General features: G+C 37.5%; 1 protein-coding gene across 1 annotated transcript; it reads right to left on the bottom strand.

Annotated features, from left to right (window-relative positions):
• Positions 1–6,811: 6,811 nt before the first annotated feature.
• Positions 6,812–19,405, bottom strand: LOC101164476 (forkhead box protein P1-like). The gene is made up of 16 exons (XM_078949265.1): positions 19,289–19,405; positions 18,264–18,429; positions 15,857–15,961; positions 15,154–15,234; positions 14,181–14,274; positions 13,903–14,074; positions 13,398–13,496; positions 12,562–12,649; positions 11,741–11,845; positions 11,127–11,256; positions 10,981–11,051; positions 10,286–10,387; positions 10,091–10,212; positions 8,123–8,192; positions 7,803–7,924; positions 6,812–7,724 (listed from the first exon to the last, which is right to left on the bottom strand). Exons 2-16 carry the CDS (start codon positions 18,414–18,416, stop codon positions 7,613–7,615), a joined length of 1,626 nt encoding a protein of 541 aa, XP_078805391.1. The 5' UTR covers positions 18,417–18,429; positions 19,289–19,405; the 3' UTR covers positions 6,812–7,612.
• Positions 19,406–19,981: the final 576 nt, after the last annotated feature.

A 19,981-nucleotide genomic window follows, 5' to 3' on the forward strand; every position in this document is an offset into this window, starting at 1 on the left:
AGTTAATAACTGATCTATGGTAAAAAAACAACATTAATTTCAAATTTTATCTCTTATACTTGTAAAAACTATTCATACAATGAAAAAATTCTGAATGACGAGACACAAACAGCCGGGATGACTTGATCTTCAGAAGTGGATCCTGTAAACCATCTGACTTCATTTTGTGATTGAGAAAAGTTTCTGTCGCCTCATTATCATATTTTCTGCTGTGCTGACAGTCAAAATTACAGCACTGAAAGCCATGTAAAGTGTTACTTAGAGTTTTTCTATGCTGCTGTTAATTTTTGCATTAAAAGATGAAGTAGTACATGAAGATGAAGTATGAACATTTCTTTAGTCTCTACTTGAAAACTATTTGACACCGGTGACAAAGTGAAATGAAACCATTAAGCAGCGTTCACACTGGCCTCAGTAACGCGTGTTTAAGTGCGTACGTGTGCGTTTTGGGCTTCTGTGTTCAAAACTTTTACGTTCATGCGTAGCCACTACGCTTGAACTAGGAAGAAATTTGACCAATCCAGGACTCGGATTAGGTAGTGATATATGGATGGTGTCCTTTTTAATTCACGGAAATGCCACCCCATTGAAAAACGATAATAGAGGAGAAATTAATAATTATGGTTTGTGCCCACTGGAATTATATGACACCAAGTCTTTCTTGTATGGGAATAAAGATGTGAAAGAAAAAGCCTGAAGCAAGAATCAAGAGTTATGTACGCTTCGACACTTTGCTCCCAGCCCCCTCCAACTGTAGGTGTCAGACATGCGCTAGTAAACAGTAGAAAATGAAGGAGAAGCCCCTCCCTGCTTGTCCAGTGGGAACACCATGGGTTAAACCAGGTTGAACGCGTGTCACATGTTGAATGTTTACTTTGCTTTATAATTATGTTTGGAAAACTCTCTTTTACTTCACCTAAAACTTGAATACATTTTGAATTATAATTCTTACAAACTTGTCTTTCTTAACACAAAAACTGGGAATTGAGACATAAGAAAAGTTAACTTAAGTTATGTTGTCAAGTATGACTTTCAGTTTTAAATTTAAACAAAATACTTTCGTTAGCAGTAACGTTCTGCTTGCACAAACTGGAAGCAAGGTAACAAAATGCTCAGGTTTATCTTATAACGTAGAATTCTTCCTAATCTTTTTTTTTTACGTTAAAGCCGATATGACATTAGTGCCCATTATCAGCATTGATAACCTGAGCCTATTCCCACGGCATTGTTTCCACTCACTGCTGATGAGGGCGGTGGCGTCAGCGTTTCCTCTGCTAACAGGCTCCAACACTGAAAGGATTTCCTCCGCTGATTTGAAACCTTCAAGTTCATCAACAGAAAAGCATGTTGGGTGAGATAACAGAGATCAAAGATCGGTTTATAAAGTTCATCAGACTTATATTACATTATTATAACACTATCAACGCGTTCTGATGTAATGTGCATAGATAGGAAACAGGCTAAGCTTCAGGTAATCGTAAAATAAATGCCTCCAAGGTGTTTTTATGAAAAATCATGAAAACTGTCTTTCTCTGTTTAAGTGAGATGGAAATTGAAGCCAACGAAACAATTGTACTCTGGCTATAAAAGTAATTAATATTCACTTATCTGCAATGGGGACAATTTCCATTAAGTTACTGTTAAATACAGCAATTATAAATCAATTACTATGTAAAATAGAACAAAAAAGAAGTCTGCTGTCCATTAACTTCTATTTAAAGAGCCATGAATCAATAAATCAAGTTGAAAATGTGCTTTTTCCAAAGCCCCATCAGCTGTATCTTATATCCTGTGACAAGACCAACATTTGACAAATCAATATAAGCAGAAATTCTCATCAATGAACAGAAACGCAGTTATGATCAGTTTGGTAACAATTCGAGCAATAAAACCCTGATTGTTTTGCTCCACACAAGCTTTTGGTGAACGATTGCTCAGATCTTCAGTACTTGCCGCCAGTCGAGTCGTTCTGTTTCTCCTTCTCTTCCACACCTAAAGGGTTCTCTGCTAACATGTCAGGTTCTCATGGCTGTTCCCCCCAAACACTGTCTTTGTCCTCTTGCTTTTCTCTGTGCTGAGTAGTCAGGAAACGTCCAACAACACCCAGCATGAGTCACAGCTCAGGCGACTCTGAGCTGTGCTCCACGTCTTTGTACCGTCTGCTGCCCTAAATATATTCTCCTGCCCTGTATGTCGGTGGCCACTTTGACCCTGTTGATAATACAGCAGAGCCATTGGTGTACTTTTAGCCTGCATTCTCATCGATGCTTTTAATCACCTGACACAGAGGAGACACATGCCTCACAAAGGTGTGAGCTGATGTCTGGATGCATGCCCCCCAACTGAAACACACACACAATCCATTGTTCTACAATTAACCCTTTTCTCAGCTAAATGTAAAAATGGCAATATGTGCACAAATCCATTTCCATCCAAGAATATATGTCAGGGCTGATATTCTTATATTTTTATTCAAAGAATTTGCTGCTAAAACCAAAGCACAAACCAATGTCATTTTGCTGTATTTTTTGCCTTTCATATGCTCTTCATGCAGCAGCATAATAACAAGGCAGAATGAGTGTGTATGAGTATGATGCAGTCAGGAAAACGTATAGAATTAGAAAGATTTCGGGAGCAATGAACTAAATAATGTTAAAATCTGATTGCAAAGCCAACAGAAGATTACCGTCATTTATACCATGGTCCGGGTGAATTCTCAATTCTGATTGGCTGCTGGGTGTGCATTAAAAAGTGATATACCACAGTTATAACTGCACTCCGAAAAAGAAGTTCAAGTCACGTCTTAAATGTTCTGTATTACTGCAGTGGATTCTAACTTCATCATATGGACAAAAACAAGCGGTAAGAGGTGAACTTTCTCTCTGAACTGATGCTTTACTACTACATCGTGACAATCAGCATAAGTATTGCTTTCCTTTGCTGCTGCACTCGAGGTCCGTGCTAGCCAAGCAGGCTAAAGAGTGCGTGTCATGCCGATCCACGTAACTTTTCCAAACCAAAAAAATAACAAGAATAATGTACGAAAAACTGACTGACTGAATGTTTATTTCTTTTGTAAGTGGCCAGAGTATTAGCGGGTTAATGGCCTACAAAGTGAGCATTATCAGAAATTAACGTACTTCACGGAACCAACCATCCTCTGCTTCGAGTCAGACAGTCCAGGCTTCCACGGCGTGCGTTCATTTCTGATGATGCACACTTTGTCTGCGAATATCTCTTCAATTTATCTTGATAAAATGGAAATAGCTCAAGCTTAAGCCGAATGTTTGATTTCCGGTGTCCAATCTGCAAGATCCAAACAGGAAGTACCCACTGGCCCCAAGAAGCCAAAACCCCATAGACTTCAATTGAGAATAAACAGCTATTACTGACAAATAGAATGATATGAATGGTTATATGCAGGATTATTTGTCGGTATAACCATTCTTGCTCGGCTACCCATTCTTTAACACGTTCTTCTATACATCTTTACATCCATCCATCCAATATGGCGACATCTTTATAATGAAAATATAGTGACTAAATAGACTTTATTTTGTTGGAGCCAGAAGTAAATCATTTTCTGTAGATGAATGGACTTTAGCTCAATCCAGTTCTCATTTACAGTCAATGAGTTTTAGCTACTCCTGCTAGAAGTGCTGGTGCAGTGAGTAAGATCATCTTATTTTTTTAATATTTGAATTTGAACATAAGGTAAAATCTATAAATCAAATGTCCTTTTCTTTTATTTCCCAAATATGCAGTTAATGATTGTAATGTTTTCTGCATATGTTTTCTCGGAGTAAAAGTCGCATTCTTTGTTTACATAGTTTGACCACGGGTGCAACTTACCCCCAGGTGAGATTTACATGTGATTTAAAAAAAAAGCAACAACCACTAAAGGGGACTGTAGGTAGATTTCAGTATTTATACTGACAGCAACACAGAGGAAGAAGCTCTACTCAGTCTGACGCCGGCACTGGCGGAGTTATTCAAAAGCGAAACAGAGGATGAAGAATTGAACAGATTTAGTGATATAAAGCGATATAAAGAGTTTAGTTGACCTGTTAGCTTGTTCTTTATGCCACAGTTACCTGAATAATTGTTCATGTGTTGCACTGATTTACAAAATTCCTCCTGTTTCATGAAGTTAAAAAGTGTGTAACTGTAGTGAAGCTGGCATACATTTAGTCTATTATTGTTATCTATTCCGTTATTATTATGACTCGTCTTTCAATAGAAAATGTCTGTTCTTGTTCTCATATTGTGTTAAAAAAATGTATCACCTTAATTTAACAGTATTAACAATATTACCTTTGTTCTTTGTTGTGAATTTTGTGGCTGCGACTTGTACTCCAGAGTGACTTATAGCCCATATAAAACGGTCGTAATCTTTGTTTCAAACCTCAGCTCAGCTTCTAAAGCTAACATTTGTCTGGTTTGAAGCTGCCTGCAGGACCATCATGTATTTTGTTGAATCGGTGCAGTTTTTGTAAAAGCACAACATTAGTCAGAATATCAATGTTAACAAAACAATAACTAAATCTTGGAAAATCTGCATTCTAAGACAAGAGAAAACCAGAAAGGATCATTTCTAGTGTTTGATTAGCAGAGGACAGGCTCCCTGCCCTCTACCATTCTGAAGAAGAAGAAATAAAAACAATGGTTTTATAATGCTTTATAGATGTGAGTGTGTGAACTAAGGGGCTGTTGACTAACTGCTGTCAGAAACGCCGCTCTGAAAAACAGCGTAGACTTGTCTGCCTCACAGTGGGCATGTGGCACATCAAAGCAACCCATGGCGTTCAGTCAGGGAGCCGCCACACTGAGAGACAGTCAGGGAAAAATGTCTTCTAATATCCTGACAGCGAATCAAAGACGGAACTGAGAGGCAGAGGCAAACAAAAAGCAAACATGATATCAACAAAGACAAGCGCTGACATTAGTCAAAACAGGAAGATGAAAAATCTTTTGTTCTGTGTTTGGCTGTGAAGATAAGAAATGCAGCAGTAGACGTGACGTTGTCATAAGGTTTGGACTGCTTGTTCATTAATTTTGTTATGGCTGTAATATTTTAAAAGCTGAGTTGCAACTAATATTTCCTCTTGATTGGAAAGATTTTTTTTTTTTTTTATATCATTACCTTCTAACAAAACATCGAAAAGCTTGAAAACCAGAGCAACCAAAAGTCTTGGATAAAGATGTATATGTTTTTATTCCATTCAATGCTAAACTTTTATCAATTTTAATTTGACCTTATACAGATTTGTATTCCCTCATCTATATTGCCATTCGGCTTAGTGACATGCATTTTTTCATCAGTGTTTCTTGTTGATGTCTTTATGTTTCTGTTTTGGAAAGATTTGTCTCCAATTCCATGAAGGACTCTAAAACTGTATTACCAAACATTTTATTTGAATCTTTTAACCTTGTCTTGATGATCAGCAAAAAAACTGGCACCAATAACTTGGCACAGGGGTCAAACTTCGGGCTTCAAGAACCATTGAAGCTTCTTATTGGCTAAACACACCTGATCCAGGTAATCACAGCAGAAGAGGCAGGATTTCCCCAAACCCAACAGGATGGTGGCCCTCAAGGCCTGGAGTCTGAGACCTCTGGTTAAGAGGGTCTTAAATTATCACAAATATTCCGCAAGATCAGAATCAAAAATCTAAACCTGGAAATTAAATTAACTGAGTGAGTTTAGGGCTGAACAACGGCAAAGTGGTTCATTACAGGGAGGAGGTCCTGGTTCAAATCCCAGCTGGGACCTTTCTGTGTGGAGTTTGGATGTTCTACTGATAGAATATGGGTTTACTCCAGGAAATCTGGCTTCCTTCCACAGTTCGAAAATGTCCTTCATAAGTTAATTGGTTATTGCCCATAGGTGTGCATGGGTTTTGTGGCCCTGTAACAGACTGGCGACCTGTCTAGGGTGTACCCCACCTTGCCCAACAGTAGCCCCAAAGGGATTCAGCCAGTTAAGACAATGGTTGGATGAGTTTAAATATGCATAAAATAGGATCAATAGTCTCTTGTCAGAATGGAGGCTGTGTTTGGAGTTTGTGTCTGGGCTGAGGAGCCTCAGGAGTTGTTCTGCCTGCACATTTATAGGTTCCAAGAGGCAGGACAGCAGCTGCACCAAACCAGTCTGTGTGAAGATCATCTTTACACAGACTGGTTTTGTGATTTTCTAAGGGTGCATGTTTAATATCTTTGTGATCGTTAGATCTTACCTCATATGAATTTATAAAGCTTTTAGCCTCCTTCATGTTATGAATGATTGTGTTTTTGTAAACTAATTGAGTGGTTACAAACTAAAATATGAGCAAGAACTGGAGACTTTTATGCAGCCGACCATCGAGGTCTGACAGTTTTTCCACTCTAAACAGAAATAATGTGAATATAAAAAAAGTATTTCTATTAGCAGTATTCCAGTTTATATTGCACACTTTGAAATACTTTGAAAAAACACAAATATTTAGATTATTATGCAACATCACCGACAAAACCTGCTTTTCCAATGTATCTCAAATTTAGTATTTCTCATGCTCTGCACACATCAACTGTGTACTTTTCAGATTCCTAAAAATTTGCAACCATTACACATTTTTGTTTCTCTGGTTTATCCATTGTTGCATGACTAAAATCTGCTTTTAGTAAAATATTTACTTTTATAAGGAGCAGCCCCTATTCTCCGTCTATGCAAAGAATGAAATGGGGAAGAAAAAAGGAAGTTTGAAACAGAAAGAGAAGACGTATTTCTACAGGTTTTCATATTCTTTATTCACCTGCACAGAGAAACACCAGTGTCTGCTCCTAACGGCAGCAGCCTTATTATTAAAGTGAAAACACATGGATGCATGCACAACAACTATAAATAGTTGGTTATTAACTACTTCTTTAAAACAGAATATTTTTGATTTTTAAAAGAAAAAGGGTACAAAGAACACAGAAATGCACTTTGAATATGTCAAAAGACCAGTTTCTTTCAGCAGACCTCATCCTGATGACACACCATCAGTCAAATGTATATTTTATTTTGCCCCTTATGTGTACAGAAAAATGAAGGGAGCTACAATTTTCTGGAAAACTTAAAAGACCTTTGTTTGACATGCAAATGTTTAATCTGGTTCTGTTTTCATGTCGTGTTTTTATTTTATTTTATTTATTTATTTTTTATTTATTTTCTCAAATATGCTTACATAATTTCAAATATACACGGCATAAATACCACCAGAGACTAAAATCTGATGTTTACTGTTGGTTTACACTTTTATTTTGAAGTTTGAATGATGTCTATTACAAAAAAAACATAAGAAAAAACAGACATTTATACAACACTAGCAGTTTTCCACAAAGTATTGAAATGTTTAGATTTATTCTTTTACTGATGTCATTATTTCTAATTTACATGACACTGCATCTATGTAACATTTCCTTCCTGTTCTTTTAAACTTCTCCAGACGTTTTCGCTGCTTTTAATGACTACATTTTTGAATCTTGGAATATTATATCAATTCAGAAAACCTTCACAGTTACATATATTTGACTGAAAAATCCTTTGTTTCCTTGGATTTTCAGAACATTGGCTGAGAGGGATCATTCAAGGTCACAGTTGCTTGTCATCGTTTCCTTTTGCGCTGTCCTGCTGGCTGATGGATTTTACCACCGTCAACAGACATTCTTGGTCGTTCAGCTCATCTTCTTCATTGAATAAATCCCTGCAAGAATTCAGAACTCAAATATTACTGTCAGGATCAGTAAATTTGCCGCTCGAGATCACAAATAAGCCAACTCACTGCTGGTTTTGCTTCCTGAGGCTGCTGTCATGTGCAGCTCTCTGCTCCTGTAAGTGGCGCTTCGAGGTGCCGCTCAGACTCAGCTTCCTGAATCTGGGCAGCGACGCCTGTTCCATCGAAGCCTGCAGAGGACTTGAACGCTTTAGGTTAATTTGTTCTTCAAAATGCAGGAAATCCATCATAAAGATACATTATGAGTCATGACCAGAACAGTTGACTCTATCAGCTGAACACTTTTTGAGCAAGAATCTGACATATTTACACTGCAGAACATTAGATCTACACAGCCCTTTTAAAAAGTTACTAAAATTGATTTTCACCTGTAAGCTGGGGTGCAAATCTTTCCCAAAGGTTGATTTGGAGGAGACGGTTTTCATCAGTGATGCACTTCTGCAGAAAAAACAGGGATATCTGAACTAGTTACAAAGGAAATAACAGGTAAAACCTTTGCTGATTTTTCAATAACTGTAAAGGCTCTATACCATGCTAGGCCTTTTACAGTTAACAATATCCATGTAAATGATAATGTGCAGTGTAACCTTTGGCACACAACTGAGCACTATTTGAATGAAGTATGAGTTATTTTCGCAGCTCATTTTCCTACCCAGAAGTAAGGCGTCTCAATCACTGAGGGACCGCCTTTTGCTCCTTGGCGGTGTTTCCCATTTCATGGCGTCAACCTAGTCGACCTCGGCAGCGTGCCTTCGTTTTGCCCACGAAAACAAACAGCATCCAAACTTTTGCAAAGATGCAAACTTGTGCATGTAAAAGAAACGCGTTCTGCCAATCAACGCCAGCTTTGCAGAGAAAATGTGTGTGTTAGCCTGGGGGCGGTGCTGGCAGCGCAGACTCTTCCTGGAAGGGGCTGTTCTCACTGGTCTACATGACGATGTGAGAACCTTCTTTTTTTATGGGTAGGGAGGGGCTGGAGCTCAGAGTGCAGTTTTTTAGAGGAATTCTCAAAAATGTGCGTGGCAAATCTGTACAGGTGACCCATAAGAAATTTTAGGATCGTAGACCACCCAGTGAGCCTGTAAAGCAAAAATCTTCATGCATTTTTTTTTGTGTGCATGCTGCAGACGACAGGTTGTAGTGAACACTTAAACATCACAGGTGGAGTAGGACTAAAGTAGGTGAGACGCAGGCGTGTAGTACAGATGTTTTTTCCCCCCAAAATCTGCGCACTTAGAGAAGGGGCCCATTAGTGCTGTTCAAGTGAAAGGTGCATGCTCTGTGCATGCAGCCTGGCTGTTAGAAATGAAGACATTGGCTCTAATGTATCACCTGTGTGCACAGCATTTGCGCACGGTCAGTAAGGACCCAGTTTGCTGCATAAAGGCCACCGTGCGACAGCATCACCTGTACGTCATAAGCGTGTGTAACTTATATTATCCTAACACATACTTCATGATACACTTACCACATGCACAACAATTGTATGTCTCATTTTCATGACATCCCTTTGAAAACCTCAAAGTACCCGTACGGATCAACTCCCGCACAAGTGCATGTGACTAAGACATTGCAGTCATGTTGGTGAGGTCATGAAACAAATGGGGCCAACTGTATAAACTATGTAATGGAACTGCACCCAGTCATTTAAATGTACCTAAACTATTTTTTCATGGAAACATTTTGCATTCTACTAGAGACAACTTTTATGTTTGCTTTTGACCTGTTTTCTCTGTTAATATCTGTTATAAGTTTTCTATTCTACAATGAATATCCGTATATATATTTATATTGGTAAAGCAAACTGCATTTCGTTGTTGTGTACTTGTGACATGTGTAATGACAATAAAGTTGAATTCTAATTTTAAAAAGTTGCGTTTAAGTGAAATTTGTCGCTAATTCACTTTTCTTTGGCAGATTTGGTCCACTAAAATATCAACCAAAACAGGAGCTCAATAACGTTTTCATTTCTTGATAAATGTATGTTGTTTTTTCCTTTAAATGCATACAAAAAAATATTCAAGAAGGTTTTGTACCCACGTTGAGGAAACTTACAGTGTCAATGTCAATAAATGTTTTCTTTGAATTTCCTTTGCTAGAAAAAAAATTGAATGAACCTGCCAAACTTTGTTCTTCTAAATAGAGTTGAAGATTTTCTTATGTTTTTACTTCTCCTTAGGGAAATGTTTAGAATTTGATGAATTTTTATTTTTACCTGACGTGCAATCCTGAATGATAGACCACACCGAATTTGTGTTTGACTGAAACTGAGTTGTTTCTGGAATCCTTTTCTAGTTTTTTTTTACTGGCAGTGCAGTGAGGAGCAGGAGTTTTACCCTGTGATCCTCTGCAGCCTCCTCTTCTGGTACTCCGCCTCATCGACCGTCCACACGGCTCCCTTCGTGTTCTCCACTCGTACGAAGCACTTGTGAAGGCTTAGGTTGTGGCGGACCGCGTTCTGACCAGAGTAAAAGGAGAGCTCACAGTTTGATCAGACACATTTTGGAGATAAATGTTGGCAGGTGTGCTACCTTCCAGGTGGCAGCGTTTCTTCTGAAGTAGGCGAATGTCCTTGTGAACCAGTTGTAAATCTCGTTGAGGGTTAACTGCATGTCGGATGAATCCATGATAGCCTGTAGATGGAATTAAAGCGTTGCACATTGCAGGATGACTTAAAAGTGGGTTAAGAATTGCAAAGCAAAATTTTTTATTTTTACAATATTTAATCTCACATCCTTTGTAATATAGCTGTGTAACGGCTTTTATCTTGAGATACTGTTTTTAAAAGATCAAAACTTAAAAACATGCAAATAGTTGTAACTATGTAAATGCGCGTTTTGAAACAATGCAAGTTTCTATAACCGTTTTCAGGCTCTACATACACAATGTGCGTCAGTTGAACGCATGCTGCAAATCAAACCTGGTTGAACTTTGACCAATCAGGGACTCAGATTTGGTAGTGATGTTTGGATGGCGTCACTTTCATTTCACGGAAGTGCCAACCGTTTGGAAATTGATCATAAAGGAGAAATTAATAATTGTGGTTTGTGCCCTGCTTGAGTTCTATGACACCAAGTCTTTCATTTATTGGAATAGAGCTATGAAAGAAAAAAACCTGAAGGACGATTTGCTTCACTTCGACATTTCACACCAGCTGTAGGTACATGTGCTGGTGCATAAAATCTACAAAACAAGCATTTAGATCTGAGGTATAGGGTTAAGTTACCTGTCGAATCAGAGTTGCGTACGTGAACGGCGGCCTGATGTCTGCGCTCCCGTAAAGCTCGTATTCATTTTCTGAAACAAGACGATAAAGAAGTTGCGGAGAAATCAAAATCAAACTGCCTTTTAGCTGAAAAGATCTGGTTTTACCTGAAGACAAAGAGAAGATCAGCGGGTGATGAGGACGTCTGATGGCCCCGGCACTTCCTCTGAGAGTCTGCGTTTCTTCTTTGCTCGTCTTGGCTCGAGCGCCGACAGGACCCAGAGGTTGTGGGGACTCCTGGGCACAGATTTTTGGTGACTTACAAAGCTGACAGCAAAAGGAACAAAAGGACTGAGAAGAAAAAAAAAAGAAAAAAAAAACCTGGCCAGACATTTTTAACAGGCTGGAACAAACTGATTTGAATCGCCTCAACTGAGGTGATTCCATGTTTACCCCCCAAAAAAGGAAGGCAATTATTGTTAATTACAGGGTGAAATTGTTTGGTCAGTGTTGTGATTAGGGCATGATGATTGGAAGATTAACATATGATTAGTTTTCACATAATCACAGCGTGTGGCTTGTCTGAAAACACAATAGGACACATTTGATGGTCATCTTCATGCAGGAGTGCCTCCAAAACCTGTTTGTCATATAGAGCCAGAGAAATTAGATTTTTCAAGCCTGATATTTCATCTGGTCACTTACAGCCTGGAAGAAACTTCTCCAGCGGAGAAGAAAATAAAGTTTGAATTAGACATGCATTTGTTTGTAGCGCGTCTACCTGTGGTCCACAAAGCTCCACAGCCGTTTCAGAGAACTGTGCTTTTAAAGATGGCAGATGAAGGTGAGCCATCATCGCTTGGAGACGTAGCCGTTCTTTGGAAAGCTGGTGGAAGCAGGAAAAGGATCAGGCGAAAAGAGGTCATATAATAGCAGTATGTCATAGGAATATTATTTTTAATTCTGAAAAATTTTATATGTTTTGTTTTTAGAAATGTAAAGAGATTTTGAAAAATCCAACCATAAATGTTTAAGACCACAAAACCTCACATTATTATTTATTCTAGATTGTTGATTTTCAGGGTGTAACAATTTTTTTGTAATTCTGACTTTTTCAAAATACATAATGTCACAAGAACAGGCAGATGGCTGCTTCCAACTGCAGCAGGTTTACTGGCTCAGCTAAAAGTCCACAAAGCTAAATCAAGGTCAGACAGGCAGAGGTCAATAACAAGCATGGGAGCATCAGAGAAGAGACGAGAGTGTCTGGATCCAGGCGAGATTCGGGCAGGTGACAGGCCAACGGTGTCTGACAAAACAGTAATGCAGGCAGAGTGACACAACCAATACTTCACACTGAGTGAGGCTCAGTGCAGTGCTTAAGTTTACTGTGAGTGATTGCAAATGAAAGTCAGGTAGGTTTCCAATGAACTACTGCAGAAATATTCTCCTAGAAAACAACAGTTTTTTTTATTTTGGGTAAAAACGACATCATCATACTTAAAAGACTGCTGGGAACGCTTTTACAATAGATCCAAATGTGATTGGAGGTGGACTATTACAAACATTTCTGTCACTTTCACTGAGCCCTTCAGGCCTCACCTGAAGCTGGAGCTGCTGAACCACCTGCATCTGGACTCTGCACTGAGCTGTGCTCCTGTCGTCCAGCGCGTGCTCACTGCTCATGTGCCTGAAACGCATGCAGAGAAGTCATGATGTGGGCTGAAAAATGTTTCTTCTGTCTGCAAAATGGCCAGCGGAGAGAAGTTTTGTCCACTTTTTCTTTTGCAGATACATCACATGCATGCCTGATTTGAAATCATCAATGAGTTCTGCTGTTGCTAAATGCAACACCATTGAATTTTGGTGGAATAACTCTTGCTGTATGTGAGCCTATAGGAAATCTTGGTGGTAATTTTGAAAATAAAATATATAATTTAGCCTGACTGGTTCATTTAGAACTCATTCATAACTATCTCAGTGGCCTTGTGGTTGAGTGTCTGCCCTGCAACTGGAAGTTTGAGTTTAAATCCAGGCTGAATCAAAGCAAGGACTCCCTGCTTGACACTTACGGGGTTGGCTTTAGGGGTTAAAGCACCAAATGATTACTGTGTGTGTCTGCAGCTCAACGCTCCTCCATGGATCAAATGCAGAGAACAAATTTCAAAAACTTAGGTATGTAACAACTACTGGACTAGCTTTAGGAACTGATTCAAATCTGTGTCCTGAGATGCAGCAGCTTTTACTTTCGACAGAAGAAAGAGTAATAAGGAGAAGCAGCTCTGCAATAAACGATATGGTAATGTTTGAGTTATTAATTATGTTTGCAGTAAAAAATAGAATTGATAAAGACAAATCCATCATTAAGTCCCATAAGTCTTTACTGTCCTCACTTATCCTCTTTTCCAGCTAAATTGAAATTCATGAACATCACTTACTTGATGAACTGATTGACGTTTCCACAGACAGACTCGCAGCCGGGCCAGTTACACACACCATTAATGAAGAGTGCAGCTGCTTCATCACCTGAAGTGGTGCTGAACGAGGAGGAAGAGGAGGATGAGGATCCACAGAAGACAGGTAGCAAAATTGCAACAAAGGACTCACATAAAAGTGTCTCTTTTCTCTTTTTAGGTAGCATGACATGACAGGGAAAGGTGGAAAGGTTTGTCGAAAAATAAACGGAGAACTATTTACTTTTGATTTGGGACATGTACTGTAGTTGTGTAAACTTTTTCTTCGTTAAACCACCTCAGGTGGAGGAACTCAAAGCAAACAAACAATTACACCTTTCCTCCGGGAATTGGATGTGAAGTCTCAAAAGCAAACAACTCCCACTCGCTGTGAGAGAAAGACAATGTTTGTAGATGACAAGTCTTTCATGTTCACAGAGACAGAGCATCACTTGAGCGCTGCAGTGACTTTACAACAGAAGGATGATACCGTTCTGCCGCGCCTGACGACAGGGGCTGGTCTCCAGTCAGTCTCCACAAGTCTTTTGCTGACATTGTCTGAGCTGCAGAGTCCTGATTTTCCTTTGTGGTGTTTTTCTCTTCAGTTATTCCAAATGTGAGATCTCTCCATATCTGCTGCATCTCTGCAGCACTGAGGCAGCCTAAAAGATGACAGAAAATGTCACAAATGTTCACAGGAGGCAGATGGAAAAGACATAAAAGACAAATCGGATCAATTTTGGGAGATAAAGGTAAAGAGTGGGTGACCTGCAGGTGGGTTTGGAGCGGCCAGCCTCTGAGTCTGCAGCTGCTGCTGCTGCTGCTGAAGAAGCTGCTGGAAGACCTGCTGATCTGCAGGCAGCTGCAGGATCAGGAGTGACATGTCGGGATGCAAAATGAGAATAAAGTTCCACAAAACATCCAAAAACTGTTTCAGGAAAGAGAAGGAGAAGAAAAAGGACTTCAAACAGCCTTGTGTAAAGACAACCAAAAAAATGTTGTGCATTTCTGTTTGGTGGGTGAGGTTGTGGAATAACCAGAACAAAAGTATCAAAATAGATAAAAACGTTACTCAAATTTAAAAAAAATTACAAACTGAAAATTCTGGGAACGTATCAATTAGAAACTCAGAAGCCAAATGTGTCAATATCCATATAATCATAACTTTGTGACATTGTTTTTGGACATTAATGTTTTCTGGTTTTTTTCTTTAATTAGTTTGTGTTTATGTAAATAATAATTATCTGACAAATGTTTAAATTAATGTAAAAAATAGAGTAAGATTGGCAGGGGGAAATAATACAGTTTTTCTTCTCCTTTTTAAGCACTTTATCAGTTTATTTTTATCAAGTTTATTTATCTATTTCATTTTAAGGGTGTTAATAAAAGGAAATTAATCAGAATAAGATTCAAAAACATATACTTTTTATTGTGAAACCACATCGGTCCAAAGATTTACTAGTAGTTTGTTACTTTTTTTAGAACAATTTCAAGAAAAACTATGAAGCTGAAGTTTTGCGCTAAAAGTAAAGTCATGACATCAAATTGAACTATTCCCTCATGTGTGAGAGGTACAGTGTGTGAATTGTAAGACTGTTCGAAAATTATAAGTACAAAAAAATGTAAAAGAAAACTTTAAAAAGGACAACATCATTGAAATAACCATAAAAGGTAACCCTCTAAATAAAAAATAGTAATAAAATAAAATACAATAAAATAAAATAAAATAAAAAGAACTCACCTCTCTTATTTTCTTGCAGGACTCTTCCTGAAGAAGTTCATTCTGTTCCTGGTATTTCTTGTAAAGCTCCCTCAGATGTTGCTAAACATTTGGGATGGAAATTGTATTGTGAAGCCATCATTCTTTTTGACACACATTAAAAAAAAACCCCACAAACAATCTGCCTTTTTTGAGCCAACAGTGAAAACATGCTAGTTCAATCTCGGGTGAAGTTTCCACTTTCTAAACACGACAAAGCGACACAAATACAATAAATATTGTTTTTTTGTTGGCCTAAAGATATTGCTTAAGAAAACACTGACAGTGCAAATTTGAATATTTAGTGCACATCTACAAAATTATTGCAAAAAAAAAAAAAAAAGTAAAAACAAAAAGCTTTTCATAGTATAATTTTAAAATACATTTATCCAAATCATGACATTTATAAACACTAGTTAATTTTATTTTTCTTTTACAAAAGGTCTCGTGAGACATTTAACATATGCTTTGCAACCCCTTAAGAAAAAAATCTTATAAAGAAATAATAATTGTAATTTGGGCCTCTCTGGAGGGTATTTTATGTTATTTTCAGCCGAATTAATAAAAGTAAACTGCTTATAATTTTCTATCTGTTTCATTTATATGAAATATTTATACTGCAACTAACACTACTAACTAACACTACACCAAATGATGAGGCTTAGTCTTGTCAGGCTTAACCTACCTGGTAGAGCAGGAGGGCTTGCTGCTTGTGGAGGATCAGAGCCTGCAGCTGGTTTGGAGACAGAAGCTGCTTCATCTGCTGAGGAGCCATCACAGACAACAAGGCCTTCAAGACAAAGAGGCATGTGGTCAACATGAACAACCATTAAGTGTGAATTTTTCCAATTACACTCCAGTGTTGTTAACCTTCTGTGAACATCATCATGCTGAGTTGTGTCATTGACCCTAAATAAAACGGGAGATAATGGGAGACCTGATTAGCGGCACAATTTCATGCTTGTTGTGGATTTTAATGGGAGTGAACGGCTATTAATGAGAGCAAACACTGGCGGAATAATAACTGCTCTGGTTGGGATTGAGCTGCAAAAAGCAGAGGCTACTTCCCTACTGGGACACAAACAGAAAATTCACTGCCGCGTAAGTCAAAAAGAAAAGAGAATATCTACAATAAAAAACAAAACAAAAAAAGAAACGCATGTAAAACTGCTGAAAAATTTAATTTTTTGGGGAGTAGGTTTTCTTGTTATTTAAACAGCATTTATGTTCTTTTACATTTACATAGAATGTTTTAAAATAGAACATAATCGAGAAAAGAATTTCAGCATGTGATTAGCATGAAATCATCGTGACTAGGATTGTTAAAAAAATTTTTCAAATATCCCAAAATTCAAGGAAATGTACAAAGAAACTGCTGGATTAAAAGGGTGTTTGAATACATTTCAAATACATGGATGTGTGAACTTGAATGAGGGGAAATAATCAAATGGCTGATATGTGTGATAATGTTTATTGAAGTTAGTCAAAAGTGTTTTTCTGATTAGTATTAATAAACCATCATTTTTCTTTACTTGAGTTGCAATGTGTAGCGAGGATTACTGGATTAATCCACTACATGATGTGAGACTCCTGTTATTGTTTGAAAGAATACTTTCTGAGGATAATCACCCAGCACTCCATAAAAAATCTGCACTTGTTCTGATCAGAACCAGAATATAACAACAATGCAAAATCAAAAAATTAAATAACTCAGTAGGGGGTGGGACGAGATAAGCTCGCTTCTTGCCACTTATTTTCAAGCAATAAACAAAGCTCTACATGACTTTAGTCAATAGTCATATTCAATGAATTTGCAAAAATCTTTATTTATAATTATGAGACAAGTATTTTCTTCCTACATTTATGGGAATTTTTCTTTGTTTAAGGTTTTTTAATCATTACACTTTGTCATTTCTGTATTGAGTTTGATATTTCTGTTTTATTTTGTGTTGTGTTGTCTACAATCGATGCTTGAAATCAACCTATAAGTCACATCAGATGAAAACAATTTAAATCAATAGTCTGCACGGATTTTTTCAATCAATTTTTACCTTAGCTTCATTTAAGTCAAGTTTTAAAACATTACAGAATTAAGTATTTACTATAAAAGGCAGTTTTTCCATTATTCATATTTTTAAAAAAATGACTGATTTGTGATAACAATTTTAATTTACAGCACAATCTTAAGTGTTTTTTTGAACAGATTTACATGAACATGCCTCAAACATGTGGTGAACAAATCTTGATGTAGTTTCATCTTTTTTTCACAACATGATGAACAAAGATATTTGTTTGACAAAGTTAGAATAAACCCTTTTTTTACTATGACTTATTAATATAGGGGTTAGATACAGTCCATCTGTTGTCACATAACTTTAAAGTCTATTTCTTTTGTTTGAGAGGGTTACAAAGATGAAAAGTTACTTATCTTATGCTCTTTGTCTATTCTATTCTATTCTATTCTATTCTATTCTATTCTATTCTATTCTATTCTATTCTATTCTATTCTATAGTGAAATGATCCAAACCAAGCAAAGTAAAACTTACATATGAAATCAAAAAAACAAAAACAAAAAAACTTTTTGTTTGAAAAATGTGCACACTTTGTTTAAATGTTCCTCTGTTCTCCGTCAGTTGGTATACCACATATACAATTTTTGACAAATCATAATAAAATGCTAATTTTTTATTTAGGAAGTGAACCAGAAACTGAATTATGAGCACAAAATGATGGCAAATAAGGAGAAAAATGAAGAAAGAAGAAGCTGATTGTTTGAAAATTATTAAGGTATTTGCAGTGATCCAGTAAATTAAGGTTACAAGGAAGAAAAGTAAAAGATGAGAACTTAAATTTTGCAATGGTAATGTGGCTTTCTTGTACATGTGTTTGAGCAAAACTTCACAAACTCTCAAAGTTCTGCTTGTCATTTCCCAACTGAGATTCTAAATGACATTGCATCCATTAACTGTGCTTTCAAGCAGGAGAGTCACAGTTCTGTCAGAAGAAATCTAAATAAGAGCAAGATAATATATTGATATCCATTTATTTAAAGCTTTAATCTTAAAGGGGAGGGTAGAGGGAAGGAATGAACCTGTTTTTGGAGGAGGCTTTGCCAGCTTTCAACCCTCAACCCCCTGCAGGAGTCCCCATCAGCCGCTCTCTCTGCTCCCGCGTCTGTGTGGCTGAGCAGGGAGCTGGCGAGGGTTCGACGGGCCGCCGTGGGACTAAGAGGAGACTCTGGCATCTCAGTTCAGCTCCTATAGACAATAAGCAACATAAAGAAAAAAGATGTGAGATTGACATGATAATCCCAGCGGGATGAGGACTTTGTAAAAACTACAAGGTAAAAACAAAACTTTTGTTCTTATTTTAAGAGCTGCTGTTGCCGTTTTGTGCGGACAAAAAGGAGAATTCAGGAAAAATCAAAGGCTAATTATCCTATGAAGTGAAGCCGGAAAAAAAGATTTCAGAAACGCTTCGGGCACACAGTCAGATATTTCTGTAATATTTTGATTTAATCCAGTTCACTTTAAATTCCAGCAGCATTTTGACACTCAAAGCTTTTCATGACAGTTGTACTTTTACTTTCAGAAACTCGTGTTTCTGCATTTGTTGTTGACTATGTTTTTAAATAGAGGGTCGCCAAAATATTTATATCTCCAGTCGAGACATGAGGATCCTGTACAAGTTAGGAGAAAATGAACACTGGAGAAATTAATTCAACCAAGTTATTGTTTATATAAGGACACATGCTGCAAAAATTGAATCTCAGAAAGTAAAAAGAAAAATTGTCTTATTTTCTGTCTGGCAAGAAAAATGTATCTTATCAAGAAAGTTTTCCAATAGCAAAACTATCTCAGTTTGAGAATTCATGTCTCAGTGATTTAGAATTATTTTCTTAAAATAAGAATTTTTGGTAAAACCATTTTTCTTCCCCCATTGGCAGATATTTTTTGCTTATTTAAACAAAACCTGCCATTGGAGAAATAATTTTTTACTTATTTAAGGGGCCTATTTTGGCAGTACATCCAGAGGTTTTATGCTTAAAAAACGAAATCCAGAAAAACAATTAAAGTCAAATGTAAGTAAACACAAAAACTCATTAGGCGTACGTACCGTGACAGAGCAGCCAGAAGGAGCAGGAGCTTGCTAGTAAAGCACGTCTAGACTGATAAAAGGAGCTAAGTGATGGACTTCTGTGGCATCCTGCAGAGGGAGGAGTCTTTGTTTCACTCAGTACAATTGAAAGCCAGAATAACACTTCAGATAAAATACAAGATTCAGAGAAATGTGTCCAAAGGATAATGAAATATATTCTCAGTTTGGAAATGTGGCAAAATAAAAGGTTCAGTCTCTGCAGAGTATGTTGCCATTGTTGAAATAACTTTTATAATGAAACAACAACTCACTGGCCAATTTATTAGGCGCACCTGTCCAACTGCTAGTTAATGCAAATTTCTAGTCAGCCAATCACATGGCAGCAAATCAATACATTTAGGCATGTAGACATGGTCAAGATGATCTGCTGCAGTTCAAACCGAGCATCAAAATGGGGAAGAAAGGGGATGGAAGTGACTTTGAACATGGTTGTTGGTGACAGGCTGGTCTGAGTATTCCATTAAGATCTAATGGGATTTTCACCCACAACCAACTCCAGTGGGTGTAAATGCCTTGTTGATGTCAGCAGTCAGAGAAGAATGACCAGACTGGTTCCAGCTGATAGAACGGCAACGGTAACTCAAACAACCACTAGTTATAACCGAGGTCTAAGAAGAGCATCTCTGAACGCACAACAAGTCCAACCTTGAG

Source organism: Oryzias latipes, chromosome 6 (genome assembly GCF_053564925.1).
Source record: "Oryzias latipes strain Hd-rR chromosome 6, Olatipes_Hd-rR_3.1".
NCBI lineage: Eukaryota > Metazoa > Chordata > Actinopteri > Beloniformes > Adrianichthyidae > Oryzias > Oryzias latipes.

What these genes read in the sequence shown, in the direction of transcription:
- LOC101164476 (XM_078949265.1), bottom strand. Translation starts at nt 18,416, where the DNA reads ATGCCAGAGTCTCCTCTTAGTCCCACGGCGGCCCGTCGAACCCTCGCC. An exon ending in GAAACGCTGCCACCTGGAAG is followed by an intron (nt 10,213 to 10,285) that starts GTAGCACACCTG and finishes TACTCTGGTCAG; the next exon opens with AACGCGGTCCGCCACAACCT. An exon ending in CTCAGGAAGCAAAACCAGCA is followed by an intron (nt 7,725 to 7,802) that starts GTGAGTTGGCTT and finishes GAATTCTTGCAG; the next exon opens with GGATTTATTCAATGAAGAAG.